The sequence below is a fragment of the Calypte anna genome, chromosome 2 (genome assembly GCF_003957555.1).
Source record: "Calypte anna isolate BGI_N300 chromosome 2, bCalAnn1_v1.p, whole genome shotgun sequence".
Classification (NCBI taxonomy): domain Eukaryota; kingdom Metazoa; phylum Chordata; class Aves; order Apodiformes; family Trochilidae; genus Calypte; species Calypte anna.
Genome location: NC_044245.1, coordinates 127714991 through 127728961, shown reverse-complemented (window position 1 = coordinate 127728961; position 13971 = coordinate 127714991). Strand labels below are relative to the sequence as shown.

Below are 13971 nucleotides of genomic sequence, written 5' to 3'. Positions count from 1 at the left end.
GGATCTACTGCCCTGCTCTCTGGAGCATGCCACACTCCTTAGATAACACTGTTTGCAGTACTGCAAGCTACAGCCTTCTGAAAATTCACCTTTGAGTTTGCCTTCTGTATTCTTTTATAATGCAGCTGCTTTCTTGGTGCATTGGGAGTAACCTAATGCAGTTAATCAATGCATTTTCTGTAAATCCTCATCATCAGAAACTGGTTAAACTAGTTTGCCATTGGAACCGCTCCCCCATCTTCTCTCCTGGATCCTGTCCCGCTTTCTGTAAATCATCACCTTCCTGAGGCTGCTGAAACTTCCTCATATCAACTAGGCTGTGGTTTATATCTTGAAACTTAAGCCCTTGCTTTCTCAACCAGACAGAAAAAGCTTTTTTATTTGTTTAAGCCTTTCAAAGCCTTGTGAGCCATGTCTTTAAAGTTTCCAGGCCCTTCCTTCTGCTGCAGTTTTTTCATGGTTAAGGAAATCACACTTGCAGGCTGGGTGGTTTGGGTTGGGAGAGAAATGAGTGGGCATGGTTTCCTGATCTTTCTCACAATATGATGTACACATAGTTCCTGTTGCTTATTATTTTCTATCCAAACTGATTAACAGCAAAGCTCAGAATTTACAAATGCAGTTTCTTTTCCAGGGTCTCATCAATCCCATCTCTATTTAAGATACTGTCTATGGTCAGTGAGCAGCTAGGGTTTCACTGTTGAAACCATTGCTCTCTTTATCAAACACTGAGCTTAGTCCATGTGTGTAACATATTAGTTTCATTTCAATTCCTGAAAAGTTCCTGACATTTTATTTATTAAATTTGGATATTTTGCCGTTACACTGGAATAAACCTTTGAAGGTAAATAAGTGTGATGCTGAATACAAGTAAAAACTGCAAGATAAAAATAAGGTCGAATTCAAGTATGTAATCAGCATTGTTGGTGGACAGGCTTAGGTTTTCTAATCAAGAAAATTCTATAGAAGATAACTTTGAGGTGATACAATTATTTCTACTTTAAAATATTTAATTTTTTAAAAAAGAAAAATATATTAACACTTTTCTGAGGCTATTCTGAGATACTGTAGGTAAATAAAAAATACTTTATGTACCATAGAAGTTATTATTGGATATTTTTTATAAAAAGAAATTATAATAAATCATCAGAGAAATTGAGGGCAGAAATCTGAACATTGCAGAGACTTATTTTTAAGTTTACCCATAGCAATATGGTTGTGTGGAATATTAGTGCCCAGTTTGCTGCTCAGTGTGGTCAGATTGCTTTTTCAGCAAAAGTTACGATTAAAATATGCAAGCAGTTTCTATTTATGTTTCTAAATTATTTGTTACTTTACTATTTTAAATGAAGTGGGGATAAGAAGAGTCTGAAGAATTGTTATTGGTCTGAAAGTTACTATACTGGTGATTCAGATAACACCATGCTGGACTCCCTCAGTAAAAGAACAATGACTATAAAACAGATCTCAGGGGTCACCAAACCTATGTGGGAGGTCAGGGGAGGAGACATGGAGTTGGTCATTTTTTTATGGATGGTCTTTCAAGAGAGAAGAAAGTTCTGCAGTGAAATCTCCAGTTCTTGCAGTAACAGTTACTTAAAATCTTAACAGGAGTGAAAAAGTTGTTTATACTACAAGTAGCAGTTTGAAAAGCAAAGAGGAAACAGTCTTGTATTTATCATGTTTACAAGCAGAAATCAGTCTATAGTATTTTTAGCAACCTTTGGGTGTTGTATCCTTTGCTCCTTCCTTCATTCCCCTCAATCTTATCACTTGTGATTACTGAAGATCCAATAGAGCCATTGTACCTTTTTGCAACACTGAAATTATTTATTTTTGCTCTCTGGCTCATTTTCTAGGTTCCATCTGAAAAGAGTCCCCTCAATTTCAAAAAGAGGTGCTCTGTTCTGTTTTCTCATCTGATGTGGGGTGCCAATTTTCAGTAGCTGCTCTTTTACTCCTTGGCGATGGGGGCATCTGTTGCATGAAACGCTGCAGATGTTGGCTTGTGCCCTGTAGAAACATCTGCATATGGAAAATCTGATCTACATTAGGTACTGTGTTAGCATAGAGTTCTGTACAGACAATAAAACTTTTAGAGAACATTGTGAAAAAATTCTGTTCAATAAATATAGCATTTTTCATTTAGAAAGAGAAAACATTTATAGTAAAAATGTGTAAATATGTAAAGGGCGAGTGTCAGGAGTGTCAGAGTGTCAGGCTCTTCTCAGTGATGTCCAATGACAGGACAAGGGCTTATGTGTGCAAGCTGGATCATAGGAGGTTCCATGTAATTATAGAAGAAGCTTTTTCACTGTGAGGGTAGCAGAGCACTGGAAAAGGCTGCCTGGTGAGGTTGTGGAGTCTCCTTCTCTGGAGACATTCAAAACCCACCTGGATGCATTTCTGTGTGACCTGCTCTAGGTGACACTACCCTGGCAGGGGGGTTGGACTCAATGATCTCTTGAGGTCCCTTCCAACCCTTAACATTCTATGATTCTGTGAAATCCTAGTCTGCAAAGTTGCACTTGTTAGAGGCATGTAACTTTTAAGTGTTGTGCAGTTTAAAGAATATGTAGATTTAGTGTAGAAGTAATAAATTTGCTTCTTTGTTGGACCATTATTGTGAACAAAACTTAACTCGATGCTTCTCCTTTAAATGCCAGCACACTGAGAAATTTTGGAAAAGTTAGTCTGTGGCAAAAGCACTTTTTTTGCAACAGATTTGTATAGTGTTGAATCCCAGATGGAATCAAAGGAGCAAACTGATTTGAGCCTTTAACCAGCATGCAGGGGTATTTTAATGAAAATTAGTCTGATTCTCTCTTTGAATTTGTGCATGTGCTGAAAAGGGATGCTACAGATATTCCTTTATGTAATGCTGGGTGCTTATCTGTCATTACTTATGTGAGACTGCCAATTCTTGAAAGCATATATTTATTCTGAATCAATATTATAATCAACTGTTTGTTCTATTGTAGTTTCCTTAACCTTATTAGCTTAAATATTTCCTATCAATATTTACATCCCTGACACTTATAAATAGGTAACTGATTACAAATCTAAATCAATCTACAATAAAGCTGGAGAGGGACTTTTTGTGAGGCCATGTGTAGCAGTAGTACAAGGGATAATGGCTTTAAACTGGAAGGAGGTAGGTTTAGGTTAGACATTAAGGAGCAAATCTTCACTATGAGGCTGTTGAGACACTGGAACAGATTGCCCAGAGAAATTGTGGATGCCTCTTCCCTGGGAAGGTGAGGTTGGATGGGGCTTTGAGCAGCTTGGTCTTGTGGCAGGTGTCCCTGCCCATGCAGGGAGTTTGGAAATAGATGACCTTTAGGGACCTTTCCAGCCCAAACCATTCTGTGATTCCACAAATCAAATTCTATTAACATTTGGGTTGCTGCAAATTGAAGAGCTTGTCTGTTTCAAGATTTGCATGATTACTTATTTAAAAGTGTATAGGGAAAGAAGTCAAAGTAATCTTTCACATTATTACCGTTGTGGTTATTCTGCCACTCAGTACAAATGACTTTAGCTCCAGATCTTGTTACTGCCATCCTTTCTTCCTTTCTTTGAGTTCTCTGTTCTTGTCCTTGCTTCCAGAACATTACCCTAGACCTTCTCATCAGGACTGTGTGTTCATTTTCTCCTGTGTTTTTTTCCAAACCTTTGTTTGTTTACAGCCTTTCCTTTTATTCTTTCTTCACTCTCATTGTCTTGTATATTTGTCAAATTAGGAGCTCACTGACTAATGTAGCAAGTAATATGCTCTTCCTGGAAGTGTATACTTTCCAAAACAATTTAATGATTCTTACTTCACCATGACTGCTTATGTGCTTTTCTGTCTCAGTCTCAACTTACCATAAGTGGTCCAGGAGAGGAAGTACACTGCTTTGTTTATATAAGATGAAATGCATAGATTGTTCTTTTTTTCCTTGAAATGCAAATAACTGTATACTTCATAAAGAGAACCTGAGATATTCTTTGTTATATTATTTCCCTTTTAGATGCACTGTGTTTGCCAACATCAGGGACAGCAAAGAAAGAAGCAGCTCAGGAAGAACCTGACTGCCTTGTGAAGTATTTCAGTGTTGTGTGGTGTAAGGCATCACAGAAAAAGCACAAGAAGTGGGAAGGCGATGCTGTTCTTATTGCTAAAGGAAAGTCAGTAATACTGAAAGATATGGAAGGCAAAGACATTGGAAAAGGTACTGTTGATTTGCATATTGGGTTAAAATTACTGTGCTTTGTGTAACAAAGACCCCACTCTTAGATAATTTAGAGTTCTCCATACCAGTGTTGACCACAGGATGAAAAAAGACTAGGGTGGGGTTTTTTTTCGGGGGGGGGGGAATGGAGGGCAGAGGGGGAGACAGCAAGAAAGCTTTATATTTCTTACATATAAGGCGGATGCATGGGGGAGGCTGGGGTAGGCCAAAAAACATTATTCACAGAAACACCAAATGCTTGTCCAAGGGGATGATCTGGAAAGGAACGCTGTAGTAATTCATCAGGGATGCTAAATGAGGGCTGAGTAGTTGATTTTGTTTGCTCACATGATGCACTGGTGGATGTGTTAAAATTAGGGGAAAATATACAGTTTTGTTCCTTATAGATATTCCAGTCAGTAGCATGGCAGCCGGCAGTGTCAGAGGTTGGAGCTGTGCTTTTCAGCCAGTCAAACAGCTAAAAATACCATCTTTGTTTTAAAGACAAGCAAACAACATTTTCCAGCCAAGCCAAAGTCAACTGTGTAGCAATTTTTAGTCTTGAAGTTTAAGCAGCAGCTGCTGTAAGACAGTTTCAGTTGATATCAGAGCTAAAAATAAGACTTGCAAACTATAGGCTGCAGTGAACTTGAAGCAATAATTTTTTACTGAAAGCAAGGAAAACATTAACTTTGCTAACTGAGCCAAACATATTTGGTGAGGGAGTATGATTGGACAAGGTTGCTGCAAAACCTGATTTGATTAATTCTAGGGATGAGATGGCTTTTCTGCTCTTTTGTTACTATCATGACATTGTGAGCCTTGTTAGGTCCAGGCAGTTTTCATTTGCAGATCAGTTTGTGGCTTAGAAGTTAATTTGAATTTATTTATAGCAAAGCAATATATGTATAGACTTGCTTGTTTTTGAAAAACGCAGAGAGAAAAAGAGTAATGCCTGGAATGCATCAGCCACCACCCTGTTGCGTGTTTTTTTTTCAAGTCCTGTCTTCTTGAATTAGCAGAAAACAGGATAGAAAAGTGAATATTCTGATTTTGCCTGGTGAAAGTATTTTTGCTGTGTTTGATGGTGTCAGGGAGCCCAATGATACCAATGGGACTGGTGCTAATTTGGCCGTTCAGAATTGCTTTCAATGCTCACTGATTCTAAGAAAGTTGGAAATTGATCAACTTGAGCAGTGTAAGTTCTAAATTTCTGCAATTATTTTACAACCCCATTGAGTGAGAAGGAAAGGTCTGGTAGTGGCATTACCTCCAGCATTCCATTTAGCACTAGGAAGTCTGCACTGAATGTGAATGAGCATCCAGGATTATTATTTTTTAAATGGGAAGAAAGGGGCAGAGGAAGTTTTAATTTTTTTGCTTAGGTGAACCGGGGCTGGATCTAACCAGGGTCATGAGAACCTAACACCAGCAGTCTAGATTGTTTTTGAGGGAGCAGAACATCCTACTTTTCTCCCCTGCAAATCTCCTAATTCCTTAGTAATGTGTTACAAAGATATTAGCAAGTGCTCTCTTGTAATTTGCAGTATGTTACAGGATCAGCTATAATTTCTTGAGCTGCATAAACATTTGAGCTTTGTAGGTTTTTCTGCCCATCCTAAGTTCCTGTCTATTTTTAAAGCCCATTCTGTCTTAAAATGAGATTCTTTAGACTTTAATCCAAAAACTCTTTCACAAGGATACACCTGTATTGAGTATGCTCAGCTTCAAGCTGCAGAGAGGCAGTAACAGAAAACAGAAATGCAGAGCCATGGAGAAGTCATAAATGCCCTCTCCAGGCACCTCATTTAGGAAAAGCATGTGCATTCTTTTGTTTTCTGGCATCTTCATCTCTTTCCTAAAAGCCAGTGTTCTTTTAAGAGCAAACAATGATCATTGTGTGGTTTGTGCATGCATTTAGATGTGGGGAAGAAAAATACCTCCCTTTCCCTTTTGATCAGACTATTTTTCGGCAGTTGCTTAGGCTGTGAAACACCTCTGTAAATCCATTCTCTTAAACAAATTCAAATCCAGATCTTCACCTTCCAACCCTTTGGGAAAGGCACATTCCTAGACATGGGAGACCTGAGATTTGCAGACAGCTCCCAGCTGTCTTTATGTGCACTGTTTGTTGGAGAAAATACATGCAAAACCTTGAGGAGTTTTGCCTCTTTCACAAATGAGTGCTTTTAACTGCTGGCCTACACAGATGTGCTTTTTATTTTTTGGCCCAACTAAGGATCCAGACCTGTTTATTCAAAGTGGCACAAATTTAAGAAGTGGAGTAAAGAACATTCCTGTTACTAATTTTGAGGTAGAGATGTGGCTTTGACGTCCCTGAATTAAGAAACGAAACTGTAGATGTCTTCTGTTTCTTATGTGAGAGGTTCAGCCACTAGGATACCGTTTCACGGAAGGAACCACCACTCTTTCCTGTATCTTTAGCTTAAAAGGAAGTGGCAGCTACTTCAATATTTTGTAATGAGACTAATAGTATGTGGTAGTTGCTCTGAGAATGTCCACTCAATAGAGCCCCCAAAGCGGGCATAGAAAAATCATCAGCTTCCTAATAGGTTTTTGATAAGCAAACTATTGAGTTGATTGATAAAAAACAAGCATATATGTTTCCGAACATATAGAGAAGTAAAGATTTCAGATGAGTATGAATCCTTAATTGTAAAAAAACTAATTTAGAATGATTTTTAAAGTAGAATGTTCTGCCTGTATCCACAGCAAGAGGGCCTAGTGGTGTTCCTATCAGTGCATCAAACGAAGAGAAGAGACCTAGGAAAATTTAAGATAAGCTGCTATATTTTATACTATGGGGCTGTTTTGTTTTTTTTGTCAGTTCCCTTAAGGATGGATATTTGACATTCAGAAGAACTGATTGTGGATGGTGATGACAGAATATTTGCCTAGATATTCTGGTATCTAATTCTGATTTTTAGCACTGAAATGTTAAGGAGGGAAAAGCTGTATGAGTTAATTTGTGTAGCAATTCAAACGCTTAAGAATCAAGAATCTGTTGACAGGGTTTTTTTCCCTTCCTGCAGATAATTAAGGAAGTAGTATTTGCTGTGTTGTCCTAACTGCTAAATTTTTATCTTCTTTTAGGTACTGGATATAAATCTAAGGAGCTAGACAGTCTCAGTGAAGGCCAAACACTGCTGGTTGGAGGAAAAGAAATAGAAGTGATGGGTGTAATTTCCGCAGATGATTTCAGCAGTGGCAGGTGTTTCCAGGCTGGGATAGGGACTCATGACACAGTCCCAACTGCTGTATCTCAAACTAATAGGAAGCCATTCTGTAAGCAATTCAAAAGTGTGTGTCAATCCAGTACTAAAGAGAATGTTCTCAGAGATCCTCAAAGCTGCAAACCTCGCCACGATCCAAATGCTTCAAGTAAGATTCAGATTTTTAAGTTTCTTTAAGCATCCTCTGACTCTTTAAAAAAGCTGAATGTGTAACCAAAATTTTAATGTTCCACAATATAATACTAAAGTATTCCTGACATACAGTATTAGTGCTTCTATCAATACCATGTTAGGTATTTAGAGTGTATGTTTCTACCAAGTGAAATGATCTGCACTGCATAGTTTCTCATGGTTGTTACAGATGGATGTAGAAACAGATGGAGGTAGAGTGGTTTCTGAGAGTTCTGCCAAGAAAAATAAGCTTATTGATCAGAGAAACAGTCTGACACATGCTAGAAGTTGTAGATGAGTTCCAGCTTCCCACTGGAGTTGGTGAAGCACTGACATAATGTGGCAGCACAGTGATTACAGTAGAGTATCAGTAATAGAGAAGTTGAGCCAGATTCAAAGAATTGCTTCTGACAGTGCCTGATCCTTCACAGCCAGACAGGGTAACTACACATCCCAAACTCAACCAGACATTTTATTCTGGAATAAAAATTTTATTTTATCATGCAAGAGGTACCATGTGCTGAAGAGCCAGGAACAGGCTGGGTAAGCAGTTGTGTAAGGGGTCCAGTAAACACTTTATAGCTGCAGGAAGTGGCCTTGCTTATCTAAATGGGAAGTACTCTTTTGTCTGTCAATAACAAACTGTTTGGGAGCCATATTCTGCTGGTGGCTTTATCTTTCAAATGAAAACAAAAAATAATTTAAAGAAATGTTACTAATCAGAGCAATCAGAAAATTTTTTTTTTTAAATAAAAGTTTTTTTCTATATTCTTACTATAGTTATCCCTCCATCCTACTTCTTACCTTATATCCTAATGCTATAGGAATTTTCAAAGCTACCTTGGTGCTATATAAATACAATGAAATCTTAATAAAGACACAATTAATTATTTCATTGGCCCTTTTATAGAGCAGCAGTTTTAACTTCAGCTTCTTGGCTGAGTTCAGCTTGGTTATGTTGTATCTAAGAATGTTCCTTCCTGTGGTTGCAAGATGATACTGCATCAGCTTTCTAACCTTGGCACCTTCTAAAATTTGGCACAGAGCTGATATATTCAGCACTCAGCTTCTTTGCTGTTTCTGCACTAATCTGTTAAAAAGCTATACTTTATTCTAGTTGTCTCCCGTGACCTGTCTTCTGTTGAATTTGAGTACCTCCAATAAGATTTCCCTAAGCTTCCTGATAAAGAGAACCCTCAACACATCAATAGGTTGGACTTTCAGTCATTGGAATTGCTTAGAGAATCATAGTTTGTTTAATGCCTTGTTGCTTAACCTCTTTCAAATGCAACCAAGATACTTTGCAAGACCAGGACCTTAGTACTGCAGCATTCAGAGATTTGAATGTTGAGGTCTGTGACTATATATAGTTGATTAAAATGCAGCTTCTTCAAAATGGAAAGCCATTTATACTCATGCTCAGCAGAACAGGGCAGGTGACAAAGCTGTAAAGCCACGTGTTCCACATATGAGTTCTAAGCTTTTAATCCATTACTTGTTTCTTCACCATCTATGAAACTGCAAGATTTTGTAAGAAAAGCTATTTGTTTGTCACCAATGGCTCTTATATATATGTGTGTGTATATATGTATATGTATACATACATATATATATATACACAAACGTATAATATCTTCTCTAGTCACACAGGAAAATTAGGAAAATATCAGCAGCTATACATTGTATTCTCATTCTTTCCTCTGACAATACAACTTCCCAGTGAAGATATGTAGTATCAATATAAGCAAGCCAGTATGGACATTAACTAGCAAAATTATTAGGTTAGAGTTTGTAAGCAAATTATGGCTAGCAAAGCTTTTATATATGTAGCTGAATACTTCATGCTCTTTTTAGCCTCTGTATTTCTTCAAACCTGTCAACTTCTTTTATTCATGCACTGTGGCAGTCTTTGTCAGCTCATTCTCAGTCCTTTCCTCTTTTTTTTTATAATTTTTTTGTCTTTTTATCCTCATTTCTCTGCCAGAGACATCTTTCTGGGCAGTTACAAGAATATTGCATTGAAATGTAGCATCTAGACTTTATGTAGGTCATTGTTTATGTTCTTTTTCTTACACTTTCAGAATCCTTTTATAACTTCTTATTTAATGCTATGCATTCAAAGTCATCATGCAACATTTATTAGTTAGGCAGTTTAACCTCTTCATAAAAAAAATACTTTTATTTCTTCATTTGTCACCTTTACCTTTAAGAAAAGTGTAAACTGTTTGGGAAACCTTTGTATAATGTTTTTTTATTTAGAAAGCAATCTAGATGCTCTGTTGGTAAATGTGTTTTATTTTGAGAATGGTTGGTATATTAAACAGTATTTTTAGTAGTCATTCATTGATTGACATAATTCTGCCTCTGAGTTAGAGAAGTAATACCCTTTGCTAACAGACTTAAAGTAATGTTTTTGTGCAATATCTGCATATATTTTGAACTTTAAGATTCCCTAGTTATGCCAAGACCAAACGCAAGTCATCAGTGGACATTTAATAAAGCTGGTTTGCCTATGGTGGATGTAGTTGTGGATCCTTACGTTGCAAATAATCTCCGACCACATCAGAAAGAAGGAATTATATTTCTATATGAATGTGTAATGGGGATGAGGTAAGACAATAATTATCCTTCTGGATTTCAATACCTGTAATATTTTCATGCCCAATTTCAGAAGTAGACATTTTGAATAGGAAGATTTGAGAATATATCAGTAATTTTTCCCAGTAAAGCTTGCAGCAGAAGGCCTGCTCATTCTACTGCAGATAGCAAGTCTTGTAAATACAGATACCTTCTAACTCATGCTGAAGAACAGTGTTTTCTGGGATTACAATTAATGTAATTAATAATTATTCATAACTTATAGGCATTTAGAATAAAGAAACTGTTTTACCAACATATTGCAAAAATTTTAAAAGTGTTTTCTTGAGTCATAGGTTCCTTAAGGCATATACAAGTTTTGAAAAATATTAGATGATAATTTTAATGCTAAAAGTAGATTTAAACTATTTTGTTTTGGAGGACTAATGCATTGATCTAGGAAACAAGGAATGTCATTTTAAGGTCTTCTGTTATAACTGAATGAAAACCTACAGTAGACCGTAAGAAATACAAATAGGTTTTATACTTCAGAAAACAACCACAAGACCAGTTTGTTAATAGGTATGTCTTTTAAAGTGTTACCACCTCCTATCTTACAGAGTTAGTGGTAGATATGGAGCTATTCTTGCTGATGAAATGGGCTTAGGAAAAACATTGCAATGCATTGCACTCGTCTGGACTCTTCTGCGTCAGGGGGTCTATGGATGCAAACCTGTACTAAAGCGAGCACTAATTGTCACCCCTGGGAGTCTGGTAAAGAACTGGAAGAAAGAGTTTCAAAAATGGTTGGGAAGTGAAAGAATCAAAGTCTTTACAGTTGATCAGGTAAGATTTATTTCAAAAAGGGGATTAGGTTGTACTTGGCTTAGAATATAGGACTTGCGATTTCTTTCTCTCTCTCTTTTTTTTTATCCTTTTTTTTTTTTTTTTTTTTTACCAGAGGCCAAAACTAGTAATTATTTATTTTATATGTAATACTTTATTTCTCCTTCAGGTAATTGTCCACATGGGCATTTAGCTGTCAGTAACCAGGTCATAATTTAGGCTCACTTGCCTGTATTGCATATGTCTGTCTCATTTTATCTCAGGCTTCACCTTTGAAGATGTAAAAGGTGATATGCTCTTCTGTGTGCCTCTTCAGATTAGGGAAGAGCTTTCTGTTGTCTATCAAAGTGCACATCTTCCCTGCTTTATGCACCAGAGCATCTGCCTTGACTGACTTGTACTCTGCTTCTGTGGTAGTTGCTTTTGTTCTGTACTGAAAACCTTTTCCTCTTTGTTTGGTTGTCTGTTCAGAAGTTTATTCCCTTTACTTTAACTATCAAGAATTAGGTTTCTATAGGAGTAATTTAAAGTCTCATGAGTTACCAAGCCTAGAGTGTCAGTGTTAGAGAATATGAGTATCTCTTGTCTCCAGAAGAATGCAGATAAGTACAGATCTTAAAAAGAAAGCAGGATGGTGCTGATCCCCATCCCTCCTGTAGTGGCAACAACACTCCCAAGTTCCTGTACTGCCTGGATGAATCCCATATACTGACAAAGTATTCCATATTTTAATCTCCTTGATATACTTTTCAGGTCTTGCCTTTATTTTTGAAACATAAACCTGTCTCTGTCCCTGACTGCAATTAAAAGTTCTAGCATAGATACTGTGCTTCAGTGACCTTTGTTGACCAAATCAGACAGGAAAGCACTTGGCCACATGAAAGACAAGAATTCAAAGAGTGAGGCTGTTGCAGCACTGGCTGAGGGCTTTCTCTGAAGGAGAGCCACATTTTGCTCTGATTATCCACTAAGCTGTGTAAATTTTCCCATTAAGCATGGCTCAATGTCTCAGTCAGAGAGTTGGGTCACCTTAGGGACCAGCATTCAGGAGACTTGCTCATGCCTTGATTAGTGCTTCTGAAGCTTTCACATCCAAGCTCTGGCTTTTATAATTTGCCATCCAATATTCCTTTTCCTTAGACTTCTTGTCCTCCTGGCTTTATGGATTGGGCTTTCATAGCAGAAAGGAAATAAGTTGTTTAGCAAACTGGTTTCTGTAGGTACATTCAGGAATTCATGACAACTACTTTTCCCTTGCTGATTTGAAGTTTGCCAAAGGAGAGGAAGTGGAGAACTTAGAAGTATCTGCATTTGTGCTTGCAACAGAGATACACATATTTATTTTCCAAAGTTACTTTTAAATCTATTAATTCAATATATAATTCCAAATAGATTGAAGAAACAAATAGCACTTCTTTTTAAGGACAGTTCAATTCTTACATCAAGACTTGATTATTATTTTCTTGCATTATCTTTATTGTCTGTGATGAGTGAAGATTTCAGATGAAATGGAAACTTTCACATTGTTTTTAGTCTCTTTTGTAGAGCATACAAATTTTTGTAACAATTGTTATTTATTTGAATTCTACTCATGTCAAACCCTTGAAATTACTGAACCTACTCATCTTCCACTGAGGACAATTCACATGTAATAGGTGCTCTTTACATCATTTGCTCTTTTTAGTAACTTGTTTCAAGGTGTGGGAACGAAGCAAACTGATTTGTCAGAAACTGTAATTTAATATAGGTTAGGAAGAAATATATGGTAGTTTTGAAAATAAGGAGATAAAAGACAAAATATAACATGGCAACATTTTTACCTGAAAAGGTAGTTAGAAATAATTGAATATTTTTCTCCAGTTTTTGTGAATTATACTGGGAGGAGGAAACCTGAATCTGCTGACAGTTGCTATGACCCAAAATGGCAGTAGCTTTCATTTTCTTTTAATTTAAATAACTTTAATATTCTTACTCATCTTGTTGAAGCCATTTGGATTTAGGACACTCAGCAGCTTTTAAGATTGTGTTCCCAAATAGCAAGGAATACATTGTCATGCAAAAAGAAGACACAAGACTTGCCTGGTGTATAATGAGGTATTTCAAAATAATTTACTGTCTATCTTCTCTGGAAAAACAGCAATTACCATACTTACTGTTATTTCTCCAGCATAACTTAAAAGGAAGAGCTTGTCTCAAAGTTTTTTTCTATTCTTACCTATAAGGAATACATTCAAAGAACTGGCAGACTTTTTAAAATATGTTAGGCATGATTTCCTTGCTTTCACACTGTAACACCCCAAACCCTTCAGTAGCAGACTCTTCAAAAAACCAGGACATTATCTGCTTTTAAAGTGTGATTAGTTTACTTCTGCTAAAATGCAAATGTCATGTAGAGGACATTCATTTTAAAATGATGGCATCCCCAAAAGGGTTGCTTTTAGGTTTTGATAACCCATGTTGCTGGCATTTGAGGTATGTTTGAAAGAATAACCATTTTATCTGTTTGCAGAGTATCACTTCTACTGGGGTTGGTTTAGTTTGGGGTCTAAATATCTAAATGTCTACATATCTGGAGAATTAATTAATATAAGGTTTACATTGCTTCATGATTCAGTATTATTTAACTTGCACTTCACTGGCTACATTGGATTTGGACTAGTGTAAAGAAGGGTCTGTTCAAAGAGTAAGTCTGGGACATTATGGAGCTCCAGTAGTGGTTGACAATTGCTCCATAAATGGCTCCAGGCAACTCACTTAAACCAGACAAGCCACTCTGGGTAAATGAAGATGGAGGCTATAATACATATATCTCTTGCAGCCAGTTAAGAGTATAAATTAATAACTTGACGTTGCTGTGCAAATTTTGTTCTAATTTTTAGTTCATCATCCACTGCTGTTGTTATATACAG

At 36.8% G+C, this 13971-nt stretch overlaps 1 protein-coding gene across 1 annotated transcript in view; it reads left to right on the top strand.

The window, feature by feature from the left end:
• The window catches only part of RAD54B (RAD54 homolog B), a 64783-nt gene that overhangs the window by 39460 nt on the left and 11352 nt on the right, over nucleotides 1-13971 (top strand). The window contains exons 4-7 of the mRNA XM_008502442.2: nucleotides 4014-4214; nucleotides 7329-7616; nucleotides 10087-10249; nucleotides 10837-11062. Of these exons, the coding sequence (XP_008500664.2) occupies nucleotides 4014-4214; nucleotides 7329-7616; nucleotides 10087-10249; nucleotides 10837-11062 (878 nt within the window). The remainder of the gene's footprint in view (nucleotides 1-4013; nucleotides 4215-7328; nucleotides 7617-10086; nucleotides 10250-10836; nucleotides 11063-13971) is intronic.